This window comes from Schistocerca americana, chromosome 11 (genome assembly GCF_021461395.2).
Source record: "Schistocerca americana isolate TAMUIC-IGC-003095 chromosome 11, iqSchAmer2.1, whole genome shotgun sequence".
Classification (NCBI taxonomy): domain Eukaryota; kingdom Metazoa; phylum Arthropoda; class Insecta; order Orthoptera; family Acrididae; genus Schistocerca; species Schistocerca americana.
In genome coordinates this window covers 181174111-181194780 of record NC_060129.1, presented here as the reverse complement: position 1 = coordinate 181194780, position 20670 = coordinate 181174111, and the positions used below count along the sequence as shown (strand labels likewise).

Below are 20670 nucleotides of genomic sequence, written 5' to 3'. Positions count from 1 at the left end.
TGTCTCTATAGCCGTAGAAGTCCAATGATCAGATAATATGCTTATGTACGTGTCACCCATCAGTCGTATCTAGATGTATCAGGGTTCCTATAGCACTCAAACTGCACACGCAGCACACCATTATGGAACCTTCACCAGCTTGAACAGTCCCCTGCTGACATGCAGGATCCATGGATTCATGAGATTGTCTCTATAGCCGTAGAAGTCCAATGATCAGATAATATGCTTATGTACGTGTCACCCATCAGAGTCGTATCTAGATGTATCAGGGTTCCTATAGCACTCAAACTGCACACGCAGCACACCATTATGGAACCTTCACCAGCTTGAACAGTCCCCTGCTGACATGCAGGATCCATGGATTCATGAGATTGTCTCTATAGCCGTAGAAGTCCAATGATCAGATAAGATGCTTATGTACGTGTCACCTGTCAGAGTGGTATCTAGACGTATCAGGGTTCCTATATCACTCAAACTGCACACGCAGCAAACCATTATGGAACCTTCACCAGCGTGAACAGTCCCCTGCTGACATACAGGATCCATGGATTCATGAGATTGTCTCTACAGCCGTACAAGTCCATCCGCTCGATACAATTTGAAACGAGACTCTTCCGACCAGGCAACATGTTGCCATTCATCAACAGTTCAATGTGTCGTGCACTCATTAAGGGTAAACGATTGGGCCTACGGCTTAGATAGCCCAAGTCGATGATGTTTCGTTATATGGTGTGCACGCTGACACTTGTTGATGGCTCGGTATTGAAATCTGCAGCAATTTGCGGAAGGGTTGCACTTCTGTCACGTTGAACGATTCTCTTCAGCCGTCGTTGGTCGCTTTCTTGCGGGAGTTTTTCCGGCCGCAGTGATGTCGGAGATTTGATGTTTTACCGGATTCCTGATATTCACGGTACAGTCGTGAACTGGTAGTACGGGAAAATCCCCACTTCTCGGAGATGCTGTATCCCGTCGCTTGAGCGCCGACTGTAACACCAGGTTCAAACTCATTTAAATCTTGATAACCTGCTATTGTAGAAGCAGTAACCGATCTGACAACTGCGCCAGACCCTGTAACCTCCCCACACGAAATTATTAAATAAATTAAATATGAATAATGAATGTGATTCTAACCTCAGAACAAAATTGGTTCCCATTTATAATCTCCGTACAGAAACGCATTCACATTTAATGTACCCACAAAATTATTTTCTCATTTAATGTAAGCTCGAAACAGAAAAATTCCTAAGCCTCGTAATAATAAAAAAAAAAATTCAGTAACCTGGTAAATTTTTGGACGACAGCAGTGCTGCGTCATGGCCCTGTAAGATCATTCTGAATAAAAAAAGCAAAAATTCTTACCTCAATAAAAACGGCGAATATATCTGCTCTTACCTAAAAATTTATCGGCACAGCTCTGTGCAATGCTGAGCTATACATTTGTGATTTATGAAAGGAAGCAAACTGATTTTTTTCTTTTGCAACAATCGGAGTAATCATGGATTGGAGGAATTAGTGAATTCTTTAAATTGAAATGAATGCTTGTAAAAAAAAATTACTTTATATTACAAAAATTATTATTAGGACATTTGGATTACAGTTCAGATACATTACTAGATATGCGCTGCTTTTTACCTTATACAATAATACTCAGGCTCCAGACTCCTGACCAGAGCAGACTGCAGACAACCGCAGACTAGCGACTAGCAACAACTAACTGCTGCAGCTACACAGTTCGTACTCAGTCAACACTGCTCTCTGGTCAGCCATTCTCTTATACCTTGCATATCGCAGGCAGCGCACACCTCTTACAACCCATGTTGTCTTATATAGGCGTTCCCGACCGCATCAGCGTATTCTGCCTGTTTACATATCCATGCATGCCTACACCATTTTCTTTGGCGCTTCAGTGTATATGATACATCAGGACTGAAAGTGATAAAGCAACCTCCCCCTTCTTTTGATAATTCACGTTATGGAAAAGTGTGTAGGTATTGTGAGGGTGAATCAATAACCTGGCCGACAAAGAGACATTAAGCCCTAACCTCCAGGTGGCTTACAAAACACTCGTTCAACCTATACTTGAGTATCAGTGTGGGATCCGTACCAGGTCGGGTTGACAGAGGAGATAGAGAAGATCCAAAGAAGAGCGGCGCATTTCGTGACAGGGTTATTTGGTAATCGTGATAGCGTTACGGAGATGTTTAGCAAACTCGAGTGGCAGACTCTGCAAGAGAGGCGCTCTGCATCGTGGTGTAGCTTGCTATCCACGTTTCGAGAGGGTGCGTTTCTGGATGGGGTATTGAATATATTGCTTCCCCCTACTTATACCTCCCGAGGAGATCGCGAATGTAAAATTAGAGAGATTAGAGCGCGCACGGAGGCTTCCCGGCAGTTGTTCTTCCCGCGAACCCTACGCGATTGGAACAGGAAAGGGAGGTAATGACAGTGGCACGTAAAGTGCCCTCCGCCACACACCGTTGGGTAGCTTGCGGAGTGTAAATGTAGATGTAGATGTGGAACCTTTTGTCTTTTTCGAAGGGCCCCTGAGCTACCAGAGTCTGTGTAGCTGCTAAAGTGCGCATCATTTATGACGGCGGCCGAGTTTAGGTTCGTTCTGCGCATCCGACGTCACAAAACACAGTCAGCCAATGAACAGAGAACGACGTTGCCAGAGCTCGACAGCAGTGCAGAGCACGGACGAGTGTCTTCAGTTTTAGAAACGTTCAGTCATAAATAAAGCGATTGAACAAAAGCAATGTCTTGCTAGCAGACTTTCTTTTATAGAAAGTTTGGAAAAAGCTTTCTTTATACCAATTGCTTCATATTCTATTAATTAATTAAACTAAACAAGCAATAAGCCTCCTAATTCAGGTGATAGCAAGGAAAGGTGTTTATATCATTCTCACTAACCGCTTTTTCGCAATAAAGAACAGCTGTAATTGTTTATTTCCTATTGTAGTTCGACAAAGCGTAATTCATAGTCATACCAACAATGTTTGACGGTATTTTGCGTGATATTTTATAGTCCTCTGTGAGATCTATTGAAAGACGAGCTGCGTTAGCGTAATGGTTGCCGGCACGGTAGCTCAGCGTGTTCGGTCAGAGGGTAACGTGTGCCGGCCGGTGTGGCCGTGCGGTTAAAGCCGCTTCAGTCTGGAACCGCGCGACCGCTACGGTCGCAGGTTCGAATCCTGCCTTGGGCATGGATGTGTGTGATGTCCTTAGGTTAGTTAGGTTTAATTAGTTCTAAGTTCTAGGCGACTGATGACCTCAGAAGTTAAGTTGCATAGTGCTCAGAGCCATTTGAACCATTTAGAGGGTAACGTGCCCTCTGTAATAAAAAAAAACTGAGTTAACAGATCAACAACGAACTTAAATGGATGTCTTACGACGCCCGCCCCGAGCAGATGCAACGAACTAAAGCGAACAAAATAATAATAATAATAATAATAATAATGGTTAAAGCGATTGGCTGGTGAGTGAAAGGTTCTGAGTTCAAACCTTGTTCAGTGCCTAATACTTTCTTTATTTAAAAAGAATATCAAAGTGTCTTACTTCATGAATTTTATTCGTTTGAATGTAATTTTTTGAAATATCTAGTGACAACTAAAATCGACCATACAGAAAGTATACACCGTGGAATTTAGCTCTGCAAACTCTTCAAAATTTCGTGCAATGGTTTACTACATCTAATGCTGCACAATAACTGCGTTGAACATCGAATAAAAATTAAGTCATTTATGGGGGAAAGGTATCAGTCAAGAAGATGTGTAAAAATAAAATTTTTGGTCCAAATAGTTTTTATGAAATTGAATGATAAAGTGTGTCAAAGCAGTCAGAACACCACGTGTCTGCACAGGCGAGCAGTGCAGTGATGACAAAATCGCGCACATCGCGGAATGCGGGGAGCACGTCTCTGTAGCAGCGAAAGGGTTAATGCGGCCGTGGTGGCTTTACTTCATAAACTGCGCGCTCCCCCCTAAACGTAAGTTTGCGAACTATACTATACTATGGCGCTGCTTCTCTTAGCGCGTACAACTGGCAACGCAGCAATCTCCCGCGTCTGGGCGGGCATGATAGAGCAAATATCTCTGGAGTGAGCATTGCGTTCTGTGCATGTTGTCAACATTAAACCAGGATTGTCACGTGTTTTCGGGACTTCGCTGTGCGTGTGTGCTTTCTGCAGAGTTTGAAGTTTATAATATCAAGAGTTTTTGTTGTGTTTCACCGTTTGTTGATAGTGTAATAGCGATGGTGAATTACTGTTGTTGCTACGGATGCAAAGAAAAATATGTGAAAGGAGGGATAGTAACTTTTCATGGGTACATAACATGTAGCTCTAATTATAGTTATCATATTAGTAAGAGACACTGTATATGTTTAAAAATTTCGAGACGGATTATAATTAACGCTTGATTCTGTAGACCTATTTTTCTACGATTTTATGACTGTATAATAGATGTTACGGCTCGTACAAAAGCTTACAAACAATCGTTTCCTCTCGTAAATTTCCTAGTGGAACAGGAAAGGGAATTGTTAGTTGTTTCAGCAAATACTATCCTCCATGCATTTGTCAGTGACTTGACGATTATGTTTATAGATTACTCAGTCTATTATTTATTTAATAGACTGGGAGCAAGTACGTAAAATGCGTTAAATAAATACTTTATTGTGTCACCAGTAAGAAAAATGGTTCTTTAGGTCGCAAAAACGAGAAAATAAATACGCAGAAATAGCAGAAAAAAAGGACGAATTAGCAGGGATATAATCGCTAATGTGAGGCAAATTCGGTGATTTTCTGACACTTGCAAAAGTACTAGCGTACTGTCACGTCGCTTTGCAAGACTATCACTGCAAGAATGTACATCTGAACTGTGACACCTATCGCAAAGAAGCAGGATGTAATATCACATGCCCTTAAAAGTTACGTAGCTGGTTTATTCCCGGTATCAAATGGATACTATTAAAATGTCTGCGCAACATATATAAATAATCCACGACACGTACGAAAAGAATCCGTCTGTACTAGGGAGGTGGTGACATTCTAAATAGACAGGGCGCTATACGGACAAACACACGACGTCCCGAGAACACGTGACCAGGCCGGCAATGTATGTTGACAACACAAAATCTGTTCTGCGCATGTGAATGCTCACTCCAGAGATATTTACTCTATGGCGGGCATGCGCGAACCGCCAAGATAAAAGAATTGAACTATAGGAACATTAGCATGCGAAGGGGGGGCGGGGGGGCGGACTTTGTGAATGAACGACCTCGCAGCACACACGTGGTTTGACAGCCGGGGTGGGCGACTTGGGTCGTGTGTAGCGAGTGAGTTACTGCAGGCGCTGGTGAGCCAGAGATGTGTACTGCTGGAGGGAGACCGGCCTTGGGGAGGCCATAATTCGGCGCTATCTGGCTCCGCGACACGCCACGACCCAGCCAGCAGTGCACGCTGTTTGGTTTACTGCCCGCCGGCACGACACCCACCCCCGCATAAAGGACGGCTGCCACAGGGATAGAGCGCCGTACCCACCTGCCCTGCCAGTTCGCACTGCCGCTCTCTCATTCCCTATGTGCCCAGCAACACTGTTTAACGAGCTATAACCTAGGGCGTGCCACAAGGCAGTGCTCTAGGACCTTCTCACAACACGTACACGCTTTTCCGAAACTAGAAACTAAACTCCTCCCGAACGGGTCATGAAGACCCAACGGTACCAACCGGCCGCCGCGTCATCCTCAGACCACAGGCAGCACTGGTTGCGGATACGGAGGGACACGTGGTCAGCACACCGCTCTCCCGGCCGTATGTCAATTTCCGAGACCGGAGCCGCTACTTCTCAATCAAGTAGCTCCTCAGAATGAGATTTTCACTCTGCAGCGGAGTGTGCGCTGATATGAAACTTCCTGGCAGATTAAAACTGTGTACCGGACCGGGACTCGAACTCAGGACCTTTGCCTTTCGTGGGCAAGTGCTCTACCAACTGAGCTACCCAAGGACGGCTCACGCCGCGTCCTCACAGTTCTACTTCCGCCAGTACCTTGTCTCCTACCTTCCAAACTTTACAGAAGCTCTCCTGCGAACCTTGCAGAACTAGCACTCCTGAAAGAAAGGATATTGCGGAGACATGGCTTAAAAAATGGTTCAAATGGCTCTGAGCACTATGGGACTTAACATCTTAGGTCATCAGTCCCCTATAACTTAGAACTACTTAACCTAACTAACCTAAGGACATCACACACATCCATGCCCGAGGCAGGATTCGAACCTGCGACCGTAGCAGTCCCGCAGTTCTGGACTGCAGCGCCTAGAACCGCACGGCCACCGCGGCCGGCAGACATGGCTTAGCCACAGCCTGGCGAGTCTCGGTCCGGCACGCAGTTTTAATCTGCCAGGAAGTTTCATATCAGCGCACACTCCGCTGCAGAGTGAAAATCTCATTCCGGAAACATCCCCCAGGTTGTGGCTAAGCCATGTCTCCGCAATATCCTTTCTTTCAGGAGTGCTAGTTCTGGAAGGTTCGCTGGAGAGCTTCTGTAAAGTTTGGAAGGTAGGAGGCGAGGTAGTGGCAGAAGTAAAGCTGTGAGGACGGGGCGTGAGTCGTGCTTGGATAGCTCAGTTGCTAGAGCACTTGCCCGCGAAAGGCAAAGGTCTCGAGTTCGAGTCTCGGTCGGGCACACAGTATCAATCTGCCAGGAAGTTTTATATCAGCGCACACTCCGCTGCAGAGTGAAAATCTCATTCTGGAAACATCCCCCAGGTTGTGGCTAAGGCATGTCTCCGCAATATCCTTTCTTGCAGGAGTGCTAGTTCTGCAAGGTTCGCAGGAGTCCTTCAGTAAAGTTTGGAATGTAGCAGGCGAGGTAGTGGCAGAAGTAAAGCTGTGAGGACGGGGCGTGAGTCGTGCTTGGGTAGCTCAGTTGGTAGAGCACTTGCCCACGAAAAGCAAAGGTCCCGAGTTCGAGTACCGGTCCGGCACACAGTTTTAATCTGCCAGGAAGTTTCAAGTAGCTCCTCAGTTTGCGTCACAAGGGCTGAGTGCACCCTACTTGCCGATAGTGCTGGACGACCGGATGGTCACCCATCCGAATGCTAGCCGAGCCCGACAGCGCTTAACTTCGGTGATCTGACGGGAACCGGTGTTACCACTGCGGCAAGGCCGTTGGCACTTTCCGACACTATTCGCTCGAATTAATATGGGTGGAAGAGAACATCAAAATAGATATACACTGACGGAAAAAAAATTGCAACACAAAGAATTCGTGTGACAGAAGCGAAAGTTTATGCGTGTTCCTTGTTGTATCCGGATCCCACTTCAGCTATTGCCAGGTCTGTTTTTGTTACTGTGGATTCTGGCATTGTTAGTTTTTGAGGGTGGCCGGATGTCCTTCCTGTCGCCACCCCGTACCACCCGGGACGGAAATAGTGTACCCCATCTGTTCAAAAAGATTTCTGGCTTGCAGCCGGTCGTCGTAAACTTCATTGCACGATATTTCGGCTGGACAACTGCCAGCCATCTTCAGGTGAGCCGAACGAGGACTGACGAAGACTCTTTTTTTTCTTTATTGTTATTTAACACCTTACATAAAGGTGGGCTGGCAGCAGCTCACTGCGATGCTCTTCAGCCACAAGTGATACAGAGAAAATACAATGGAGCCACAGAGTATACAGAACAAAATGGGCGACAAAAAGCAGTAGACACAGGAACAAATGACACGTAGCCGTTTACACGCGAAGACACCTAAACAAACTGTTGGCACTGCACATGGACACTGATGATGGAGACGACACGTGTACGATGGAACGTGGGCGACGAAAAACACTGACGCACAAACACGGGGGCACACACACTAAAACGATGGCGACGATCTCCGGTGCGCGAACGTCCACTGAAACGTCTGCGAGTTCGGGGACTCTTCGCGAGATATACGTAGGAGGGAGCAATATACTGCTTCACTCCTCGGTGAAGGTATGTTCTCCAAACTTCAACAAAATCCCGTACCGAGCTACTGAGCGTCTCTCCTGCAGAGTCTTCCACTGGAGTTTATCTATCATCTCCGTAACGCTTTCGCGATTACTAAATGATCCTGTAACGAAGCGCGCTGCTCTCCGTTGGATCTTCTCTATCTCTTCTATCAACCCTATCTGGGACGGATCCCACACTGCTGACCAGTATTCAAGCAGCGGGCGAACAAGTGTGCTGTAATCTACTTCCTTTGTTTTCGGATTGCATTTCCTTAGGATCCTTCCAATGAATCTGAATCTGACGAAAGAATGATTTTGAAGTAATAGGTTTAACATCAGAAGAGGCATCAATGTTAGCACTCAATAAGGGATCATGGAGGAATTTCATAAGGGGGGCTATGCTCCAGACTGAACGCTGAAAGGCATAATCAGTCTTAAATGATGATGATGATGATGATGATGATGATTCCATTTTAAATCACTCCTAATGCCTACCCTCAGATAATTTATGGAATTAACTGCTTCCAGTTGCTGACCTGCTATTTTGTAGCTAACTGATAAGGGATCTATCTTTCTATGTATTCGCAGCACGTTACACTTGTCTACATTGAGATTCAATTGCCATTCCCTGCACCATTCGTCAATTCGTTGCAGATACTCCTGCATTTCAGTACGACTTTCCATTGTTACAACCTCTCGATATACTACAGTATCATCTGTAAAGAGCCTCAGTGAACTTCCGATGTTATCCACAAGGTCATTTATATATATTGTGAATAGTACCGGTCCTATGACACTCCCCTGCGGAACACCTGAAATCACTCTTACTTCAGAAGACTTCTCTCCATTGAGAATGACATGGTACGTTCTCTTATCTAGGAACTCTTCAATCCAATCACACAATTGGCCTGACAGTCCATATGCTCTTACTTTGTTCATTAAAACGACTGTGGGGAACTGTATCGAACGCCTTGCGGAAGTCAAGAAACACGGCATCTATCTGTGAACCCCTGTCTATGGCCCTCAGAGTCACGTGGACGAATAGCGCGAGCTGGGTTTCACACGATCGTCTTTTTCGAAACCCGTGCTGATTCCTACAGAGTAGATTTCTAGTCTCCATAAAAGTCATTATACTCGAACATAATACGTGTTCCAAAATTCTACAAGTCATCGACGTTAGAGATATAGGTCTATAGTTCTGCACATGTGTTCGACGTCCCTTCTTAAAAACGGGGATGACCAGTGCCCTTTTCCAATCCTTTGGAACGCTACGTTCTTGTAGAGACCTACGGAACACCGCTGTAAGAATGGGGGCAAGTTCCTTCGCGTACTCTGTGTAATGGAACTGGTATCCCATCAGGTGCAGCGGCCTTTCCTCTTTTGAGCGATTTTCATTGTTTTTTCTATCCCTCTCGTGGTAATCCCTTGCGCTCCGACTGCAAATTTGTATGTCAATCTGGCGATTCGACCTGTTGTGCTCCCACTCGTGAACAGCACAGCAGGGCGTGTATTCCAACAGGATAATCCTCATCCACATATCGCTGTTGTAACTTTACAGAGTGTCGACGTGTTACCTTGGGCTGCTTGATCACCAGAACTATCTCCACTCGAACACATATGGAACATCATCAGATGACAAATCCAGCATCATTCACAAACAGCATTAACCGCCCCTATATTCACTGACCAAGCTGAACAGGCATGAAACTCTATTGCACAAACAGACATCCAACACCTCCATGCTTCAAGTCAACATTCTGGGGGTTACGCCATTTAGTAGTACACCAGCATTTCACATCCGTAATGGTTTATCTCGTGCCTACATTAACCTCTGATCTTGCAATCTTCAACAGTCAAATATGTTACGTCGGGAATTGTACACTACTGGCCATTAAAACTGCTACACCACGAAGATGACGTGCTAAAGACGCAAAATTTAACCGACAGAAATGAGTTGCTGTTATATGCAAATGATTAGCTTTTCAGAGCACTCACACAAGGTTGGCACCGGTGGCGACACCTACAACGAGCTGACATGAGAAAAGTTTGCAACCGATTTCTCATACACAAACAGCAGTTGACGGGCGTTGCCTGGTGAAACGTTGTTGTGATGCCTCGTGTAAGGAGGAGAAATGCGTACCACCACGTTTCCGACTTTGATAAAGGTCGGATTGTAGCCCATCGCGATTGCGGTTTATCGTATTGCGACACTGCTGCTCGCGTCGGTCGAGATCCAGTGACTGTTGGCAGAATATGGAATCGGTGGGTTCAGGAGGGTAATACGGAACGCCGTGCTGGATCCCAACGGCCTCGTATCACCAGCAGTCGAGATGACAGGCATCTTATCCGCACGGCTGTAACGAATCGTGCAGCCACGTCTCGATCCCTGAGTCAACAGATGGGGACGTTTGCAAGACAACAACCATCTGCACGAACAGTTCGACCACGTTTGTAGCAGCAAGGGTTATCAGCTCGGAGAACGTGGCTGCGGTTACCCTTGACGCTGCATCACAGACTGGAACGCCTGCGATGGTGTACTCGACGACGAACCTGGGTGCACGAATGGCAAAACGTCATTTTTTCGGATGAATCCAGGTTCTGTTTACAGCATCACGATGGTCGCATCCGTGTTTGGCGACATCGCGGTGAACGCACATTGGAAGCGTGCATTCGTCATCGCCATACTGCCGTATCACCCGGCGTGATGGTATGTGGTGCCATTCGTTACACGTCTCGGTCACCTCTTGTTCGCATTGACGACACTTTGAACAGTGGACGTTACATATCAGATGTGTTACGACCCGTGGCTCTACCCTTCATTCGATCCCTGCGAAACCCTACATTTCAGCAGGATAATGCACGACCGCATGTTGCAGGTCCTGTACGGGCCTTTCTGGATACAGAAATTGTTCGACTGCTGCCCTGGCCAGCACATTCTCCAGATCTCTCAGCAATTGAAAACGTCTGGTCAATGGTGGCCGAGCAACTGGCTCGTCACAATGCGCCAGTCACTACTCTTAATGAACTGTGGTATCGTGTTGAAGCAGCATGGGCAGCTGTACCTATACACGCCATCCAAGCTCTGTTTGACTCAATGCTCAGACGTATCAAGGCCGTTGTTACGGCCAGAGGTGGTTGTTCTGGGTACTGATTTCTCAGAATCTATGCACTCAAATTGCGTGAAAATGTAATCACATGCCAGTTCTAGTATAATATATTTGTCCAATGAATACCCGTTTATCATCTGCATTTCTTCTTGGTGTAGAAGTTTTAATGGCCAGTAGTGTATATATATATCGGTAGCAGGTGCCATGCATCCTGCAATTTTGGTGTTACACATTCTTTGCAATTGAAGGCAACATGACTGCTGGAGTGTACGAAAACAATTCTCCAACCCATAGTCAGTTGTTTTGTAGAGACTGCATGGGAAGGTTTCACTCTGCATGATGATAACGTCCAACCTCATCGTGCTCACATTGTGTATCCGTGTCTGACAGGACATGATATCTGAAGAACAGGCTGGGCAGCATGCTCACTGGATATGCACTGCATACAGCATGTGTGGAGCTTGACCAGAAGAGCGCTGTCTAGTCATCGGCATCTTCCATTAACGATTGGAGCTCTCAGGAATGCTCGCATTGAACACTAGGACAATATGTCTCTTGAGGCCAGAGTTGGTACTGAACATGCCCCATCACATTCAAGAGTGCCTGAGGATTTGTGGAGGACCTACACGTTACTGAACAGTGCACTGAACACACCATTTCATGTTTCTCGATTTGTATGACTTGCAACTTTTTTGTTTGTTCAAATAAAGGTTGTCTGTCATTTCATAACCGGTTCAGGGAGAATGCAGTGTAATTTCCTCTGCGTGTAGTATTCTGTACAGTCAAAAAATTCAGTAGAAGACATCTCTCTCATTTAAAGATAGAAGAACCAATTACATGCTTGTTGCTGTTGTGATCTTCAGTCCAGAGACTGGTTTGATACAGCTCTCCATGCTACTCTATCCTGTGCAAGCTTCATCTCCCAGTACCTACTGCAACCTACATCCTTCTGTATCTGTTTAGAGTATTCATCTCTTGGTCTCCCTCTACGATTTTTACCCTCCACGCTGCCCTCCAATACCAAATTGGTGATCCCTTGATGCCTCAGAACATGTTCTACCAACCGATCCCTTCTTCTAGTCAAGTTGTGCCACATACCTCTCTTCTCCCCAATCCTATTCAATACTTCCTCATTAGTTATCTGATCTACCCATCTAATCTTCAGCATTCTTCTGTAGCACCACATTTCGAAAGCTTCTATTCTCTTCTTGTCCATGTTTCACTTCCATACAAGGCTACACTCCATACAAATACATTCAGAAACGACTTCCTGACACTTAAATCTATACTCGATGTTAACAAATTTTTCATCTTCAGAAACGCTTTCGTTGCCATTGCCAGTCTATATTTTATATCCTCTCTACTTCGACCATCATCAGTTATTTTGCTCCCCAAGTAGCAAAACTCCTTTACTACTGTGTCTCATTTCCTAATCTAATTCCTTAGCATCGCCTGACTTAATTCGACTACATTCCATTATCCTCGTTTTGCTTTTGTTGATGTTCATCTTATATCCTCCCTTCAAGACACTGTCCATTCCGTTCAACTGCTCTTGCAAGTCCTTTGTTGTCTCTGACAGAATTACAATATCAACGGCGAACCTCAAAGTTTTTATTTCTCCTCCATGGAGTTTAATTCCTTCTCCGAATTTTTCTTTTGTTTCCTTTACTACTCGCTCAATATACAGATTGAGTAACATCGGGGAGAGGCTACAACCCTGTCTCACTTCCTTCCCAACCGATGCTTCCCTTTCATGCCCCTGCACTCTTATAACTGCCATCTGGTTTCTGTACAAATTGTAAATAGCCTTTTGCTCCCTGTATTTTACCCCTGCCACCTTCAGAATTTGAAAGAGAGTATTCCAGTCAACATTGTCGAAAGCTTTCTCTAAGTCTACAAATGCTAGAAAAGTAGGTTCGCCTTTCCTTAAACTATTTTCTAAGATAAGCCGTAGGGTCAGTATTGCCTCACGTGTTCCAACATTTCTACGGAATCCAAACTGATCTTCCCCGAGGTCGGCTTCTACCAGCTTTTCCATTTGTCTTAAAGAATTCGTGTTAGTATTTTGGAGCCGTGGCTTATTAAATTAAAAGTTCGGTAATTTTCACATCTGTCATCACCTACTTTCTTTGGGATTGGAATTAATGCTTAACTTTTTTTAATGCGTCTGTGTGTATGGAGAGCAGGGGGGACTTTTTTGATGAGTGTACATATGTCCAGTGTCGTTTATGTGACCACCAGCCAAAAGCCTGAATAACCACTTTTGCAGTAGCGGACCGGTGCAAGACGTGAAGGAAGAGAGGCAATGGGGTTCTGGAAGGTTCTCAGAGGATGTGGATTCATGGCGACTCCAGTGTCGTGGCAAGTTCCCCTACGTTTCTCAGTTGAGGGTCTATGCCGCGAACAGCCCTGCTGAGGTGTTCCCACAGATACTCGGATATGTTTAAATCTGGGGAGTCTGGTGGTCAAGGGAGGATGGCAAACTCATCCTGGAGTTGTTTGAACCACACACGCAGACACATTCAAAATAATGGTTCAAATGGCTCTGAGCACTATGCGACTTAACTTCTGAGCTCATCAGTCACCTAGAACTTAGAAATAATTAAACCTAGCTAACCTAAGGACATCATACACATCCATGGCCGAGGCAGGATTCGAACCTGCGACCGTAGCGGTCGCTCGGCTCCAGACTGCAGACACATTCCATTGTGTTGCTGGTGATTGCCACCATGCCGAAGATGAACTAACCGCATGCAACAAGTAGTTTATCTTGTAGCGAAATTGAAGTAGATACTTCAGCAAAGGGCTTAGAAGAGCAGTTGAACGGAATGGATAGTGTCTTGAAAGGAGGATATAAGATGAACATCAACAAAAGCAAAACGAGGATAATGGAATGTAGTCGAATCAAGTCGGGTGATGCTGAGGGAATTAGATTAGGAAATGAGACACTTAAAGTAGTAAAGGAGTTTTGCTATTTGGGGAGCAAAATAACTGATGATGGTCGAAGTAGAGAGGATATAAAATGTACACTGGCAATGGCAAGGAAAGCGTTTCTGAAGAAGAGAAATTTGTTAACATCGAGTATAGATTTAAGTGTCAGAAAGTCGTTTCTGAAAGTATTTGTATGGAGTGTAGCCTTGTATGGAAGTGAAACATGGACGAGAAATAGTTTAGACAAGAAGAGAATAGAAGCTTTCGAAATGTGGTGCTACAGAAGAATGCTGAAGATTAGATGGGTAGATCACATAACTAATGAGGAGGTATTGAACAGAATTGGGGTGAAGAGAAGTTTGTGGCACAACTTGACTAGAAGAAGGGATCGGTTGGTAGGACATGTTCTGAGGCATCAAGGGATCACCAATTTAGTATTGGAGGGAAGCGTGGAGGGTAAAAATCGTAGAGGGAGACCAAGAGATGAATACACTAAGCAGATTCAGAAGGATGTAGGTTGCAGCAGGTACTGGGAGATGAAGAAGCTTGCACAGGATAGAGTAGCACGGGGAGCTGCATCAAACCAGTCTCAGGACTGATGACCACAACAACAACAACACTTCCTGTGAGTTAGTATGGGCAGAGGTCATTGTTGGCAACCTGATTAAATTAATAATTGGATCCTTTTACCGACCTCCTAATTCAGATGATACAGTTGCTGAAAGGTTCAAAGAAAACTTGAGTTTGATTTCAAACACGTGCCCGACTCATAGTTGGTGGTGACTTTAATTTAGCCTCGATATGTTGGCGAAAATACATGTTTAATTCCGGAGGTACGCATAAAATATCATCCGAAATTGTGCTAAATGCATTCTTTGAAAATTATTTCGAGCAGTTAGTTCATGAGCCCACGCGAATAGTAAGCGGTCGTGAAAATACACTTGACCTCTTACCAACAAATAACCCTGAGTTAATAACGAGCATCAAAACCGATTCAGGGATTAGTGAACACAGAGTTGTCGTAGCGAGACTGAATATTATAATCCCCAAATCCTCTGAAAATAAGCGAAAAACATACCTATTCAAAAAAGCGCATAAAAATTCAGTTGACGGCTTCCTAAGAGACAATCTCCATTCATTCCAAATTAATAATACAAGTGTAGACCAGATGTGGCTTAAATTCAAAGAAATAGTATCGGCAGCAATTGAGAGATTTATACCAAATAAATTAACAAAAGACGGAGCTGATCGTCCTTGGTACAAAAAACGGGTTACAACAGTGTTGCAGAAACAACGAGACAAACTTGCCAAGTTTAAAGAGACGCAAAATCCCCAAGATTGGCGATCTTTTACAGAAGCTCAAAGTTTAACGCGGATTTCAATGCGAGAGGCCTATAACAGTTTCCATAACAAACTTTCCCCCGAAACCTGGCAGAAAATCCAAAGAGATTCTGGTCGTATGTGAACTATATTAGCGGCAAGAAACAATCGATGCCTTCTCTGCGCGATAGCAATGGAGATACTATCGAAGACAGTGCTGCCAAAGCAGAGTTACTAAACACAGCCTCCCGAAATGCCTTCACAAAAGAAGACGAAGTAAATATTCCAGAATTCGAATCGAGAACAGCTGCCAACATGAGTAACGTAGAAGTAAATATCCTCGGAGTAGTGTAGCAACTTAAATCACTTAATAAAAGCAAGTCTTCTGGTCCAGACTGTATACCAATTAGGTTCCTTTCGGAATATGCTGATGCATTAGCGTCATACTTAACAATCATATTCAACCGTTCGCTCGACGAAAGATCCGTATCCAAAGACTGGAAAGTTGCACAGGTCACATCAATATTCAAGAAAGATAGTAGGAGTAATCCACTAAATTACAGGCCCATATCGTTAACGTAGATATGCAGCAGGATTTTAGGACATATATTGTGTTCGAACATTATGAATCACCTAGAAGAAAACTGTCTATTGACACACAGTCAACATGGGTTTAGAAAACATCGTTCCTGTGAAACACAACTAGCTCTTTATTCACATGAAGTGTTGAGTGCTATTGACAAGGGATTTCAGATCGATTCCGTATTTCTGGATTTCCGGAAGGCTTTTGACACTGTACCACACAAGCGGCTCGTACTGAAATTGCGTGCTTGTGGAATATCGTCTCAGTTATGTGACTAGATTTGTGATTTCCTGTCAGAGAGGCAACAGATCGTAGTAATTGACGGAAAGTCATCAAGTAAAACAGAAGTGATTTCTGGCGTTCCCCAAGGTAGTGTTATAGGCCCTTTGCTGTTCCTTATCTATATAAACGAGTTTGGAGACAATCTGAGCAGCCGTCTTCGGTTGTTTGCAGATGACGCTGTCGTTTATCGACTAATAAAGTCATCAGAAGATCAAAACAAACTGCAAAACGCTTTAGAAAAGATATCTGAATGGTGCGAAAATGTGGCAGTTGACCCTAAATAACGGAAACTGTGAGGTCATCCACATGGGTGCTAAAAGGAACACGTTTACTACGGTTACACGAGAAATTAGTCTAATATAAAGGCCGTAAATTCGACTAAATACCTGGGTATTACAATTACGAACAACTTAAATGGGAAGGAACACACAGAAAATGTTGTGGGGAAGGCTAACCAGAGACTGCGTTTTATTGTCAGGACACTTAGAAAATGTGACAGACCTACTAAGGAGACTGCCTACACTACGCTTGTCCGTCCCCTTTTAGAATACTGCTGCACGATGCTGTACCAGATAGGACTGACGGAGTACATCGAAAAAGTTCAAAGAGGGGCAGCACGTTTTTTATCACCGTGAAATAGGGGAGACAGTGTCACAGAAATGATACAGGATATGGGCTGGAAATCATTAAAAGAAAGGCGTTTTTCGTTGCGACTGAATCTTCCAGTCACCAACTTTCTCCTCCGAATGGAAAATATTTTGTTGACACCGACCTACATAAGGAGGAACGATCACCACAATAAAATAAGGGAAATCAGAGATATAGGTGTTCCTTCTTTCCGCGTGCTGTACGAGATTGGAATAATAGAGAATTGTGAAGGTGGTTCGATGAACCCTCTGCCAGGCACTTGAATGTGATTTGCAGAGTATCCATGTAGATGTAGACATGATCCCCAAGGATAGATGCATACTTCTGTGGATACATTGTGGTTTCGAGAATGACGAGATCACCCACGGAATGCCACGAAAACATTCCCACCGGCCGGGGTGGCGCTTCAGTCTGGAACCGCGCGACCACTACGGTCGCAGGTTCGAATGCTGCCTCGGGCATGGATGTGTGTCATGTCCTTAGGTTAGTTAGGTTTAAGTAGTTCTAAGTTCTAGGGGACTGATGACCTCAGATGTTAAGTCCCATAGTGCTCAGAGCCATTTGAACCATTTTTGAAAACATTCCCCAGACGAAAACACTCATTCGTTCTTTGCTTACAGACGTTTTCTGCTTTACACGCCAGCCGTCATCTATCCGGCAAAGCATAAAACGTGATCCGTGTTAAAAGGCCACTCAGCGGACGTCCAGAGCTGGGTCTATGCCATACGCAGACCCTTAATTAACGACGAAAATTGTTTTGTAAATTAATGTGTGTTGTGGTTGTTTACAGGACACTGTCTCGCGTGTGGCAGGCTACGGGAACCCCAGCCATAGCAACCTTCAGCTCTGGGATAGCCGCTGCGTTGGCAGCCCTGCTCATCCAGCTTGAGGTGCTGGTCGAGATGATGTCCATCGGTGAGTACTGACCCCGCCTGCAGTGCTTCAAACCTTAACAAATCGATACACCCGTTATCTATTATCGATGTAATACTGGTTCCTGTAATTCCTGACTCGCTGTTTTAGATCAGTGACTGCCTTCACTCGGCTCTAGCAAGGACTCGTCTTCCGAAACTGCAAGTACCGAGGAATTACTCACTAATGCTACTTGGTACTGGCCGATATCGACTAGAGTATGAAGGCTTAGTAACCAATTACTAAGGTCATAGTGTCTGTATGTTCAGATTCACTGATGAGCGAAAGCACTATTGAACCGTGAATTTATTTTCAAAACCTTTTTTGAAGAATTTACTTTCTTTACTAGCGATTCATCAAGAACATTAACACATTTAAGCACACTATGTGGGCGTGGAAGTAGTTGCGAGTGGGTAACTGATGAAAACAAATTAAATATTTTTCAACAAATGGAAATTTTATTCCTAGAAGCCCTTTTTTATTGAACAGATTTAAAATTATAATCAGAAAGCACCCTCTAAATATCAAGTTACAATTTATTGAGAGGCAGAAAGAACAAATTTTGACAGTATGAGCTTTAGGGCTGAGAACCTTGCCGCTCCCTTTTGACACGGCCGTAGTCACGACCGCTCACGACGACCTCTGAAAGACTACACTGGTCCGAATCTGGAACACACTAGATTATTTTAAACTAAAAATTTTAACAGCACATAAATTACGCACCCCATAGGAGGGATGGAAATGGTACAGAACACTAATATTTTAAAAAAATTACTTGCCACCGAAGGTGCAACTCGATTTTTAAAAAAAACCTTACGGTGGAAGTGTGGCAACTTTATATACTAAAATGACCATTTGAATAAAAACCCATGAAATGCAGTCTTACATAAAATATACAAACATGCTCTACATTACATATATACCGCCTCTCAAGATGATAGGCAAGATAAAAACATATTTCAGGAATTCGGCCGTTACACTTCAAGCAATAAATTCGTTAACACCGAATCCGACAAACATGACAGAGCCAGCTATTAACGTACGGCAGACCGACAACAGACACTAACTGCCTACAAATGCGGACGAGAGACAGACGAGCAAGCTGGGGACGAGAGACTGACCAAGAAAACAAGTGAAATGAAACAAGATATCTCGAATCACTTAACTTCTAATAACTGCGGCTGCGATCGATTTATGGCGAAGACCTGGCGCAGCACCCCCAAATCGCTCTCCCGAACCGTCCGCTGCCAGCCGCTTCAACAGACGCAGGAAGGCGCGCCGATCTCCCGCCTCACGGCGTCGCAGCTCGCGCCGGCCAGACCGACGTCGTGGGTTGACTCCTGCTGCTCTCGTGTCGGCCGCGAAGTCACTACCCCTCGCTATACGCCGCGGCCCACTGGACTCACGTGGCGACCTCACATGCGCCGACGCTCAAGGCGGACAAGTCATCTCGTGTCTCAGTGCGCGACCGACCAACCGATCGATCCGAACGCCAATGATCATTGCTTAAACAAACGCGAGCAGACTGACGGCCTAACACATACTGGCACTCCGGACGACAGACAGACACTGACTGCCCCACACTGACCCGGCTGACCAACTGATCAGACTCACCCCCAACTGGCGAGTTTTTTTTTTTTCCTTTATTGAGTTTCGATTCCCCCTAAAGGGGGCGGGCTGGCAGCAGCTTATTACGCCGCTCTTGAGCCTACAGAATTTGTTTTAAAAAGATGAAGATAATAAAAAATAATAACAGTTGGCGAGAAAATCTGTGACTTAAAGGTAAAATGGCAGAAACTTCTGGAGAGTAAAACATAAAACACAGGGTGGATGGTGCTAATAAAAATACACAGGAAGCAGAAAAATAATAGACAGACAATTAAAAAAACACGGCGACTGTCTGGGTTCTGTTCGCAAGAGATATAAAAAGCACACCCAGCGACAGCATGATTTCTGTTCGTAACACTGTGGAAGGACGCACAACGCTGAACACTCACTTAAACACTGCACTAAAAGTTGGCACAAATATGACATACCACACCCGAGAGCAGGTGGGGGGAAACTGGTCAGATGACGGGAAAAAAGGGGGGGGGGGAAGTAGAGGAAAAGTGAAAAGTGAAGGGGGAGGGGGGGAAAGGAGCCAATGGAAGAGGAGGATCCATAAGAGGGGTGGAGGGTGCTGAGCAGACGTGCCAGGGAGTGGGGAAGGCAGAGGAGGGGAGTACAAAAGGACTCGGGGGGAAACTGGCGAGTTCATAGCGCCCCTTAAATGCACATGAGCAGGCTACCTTTCCGCTTTCCCACCAGAGGGAAGCACCAAAGCTGCGACTGCCACAGCGGCGCCACCGCCAGAAACGGAGGGCGACTGCTTCACACTACGCGCTGCGGCGCGCTCTTCAAAACAGCAAATTTTACCACGGCTCAACTACGGCCACTTTACCCAACAGCTTTGAATGCCACCTGGTAGTGTTGTAGGCATACGAAGCGGTAAGGAACGCATATAAGTGGAATACAGACGAACGGAGATGCAATCGATCGACGACAGGGACTACAAATGAGGAAGTCTACTGACATGGCCGGTTTTGAGGAGGGTCAGACTGTTATGGACTGCCGCCTGGCAACGAGCGTCTTGGAAATGGCGAAGCTCGCTCGTTGTCGACCTGCTGACGTGAGCCTCCGTGGAAAGAGTCTGGACGACAGTCAACCAGAGTGGGCGACGAGAGGTTGCGCGTCCAAGCCTCGTCACAGAACGCGCAGGCTGCAGGCTTGCCCATTCTGTTAAGTGGGCTGGTTAGGCAGCGATCTGACTCGCTCCTGACCACAGAGTGAAATGCTGCTGCAGGCAGAAGTGTTTCGGAGCTCACCGTTCAGCATACGCCCTACACGTTTCCTAGTTGAGCCGACGACATCGTCACTCATGA

General features: G+C 45.2%; 1 protein-coding gene and 1 pseudogene across 1 annotated transcript in view; one reads left to right on the top strand and one right to left on the bottom strand.

Moving 5' to 3' along the window:
* The window catches only part of LOC124553832 (probable cationic amino acid transporter), a 673643-nt gene that overhangs the window by 570693 nt on the left and 82280 nt on the right, over positions 1 to 20670 (top strand). The window contains exon 8 of the mRNA XM_047127822.1: positions 17628 to 17752. Coding sequence (XP_046983778.1) covers positions 17628 to 17752 — 125 coding nt within the window. The remainder of the gene's footprint in view (positions 1 to 17627; positions 17753 to 20670) is intronic.
* Positions 7052 to 7168, bottom strand: LOC124554326 (annotated as a pseudogene).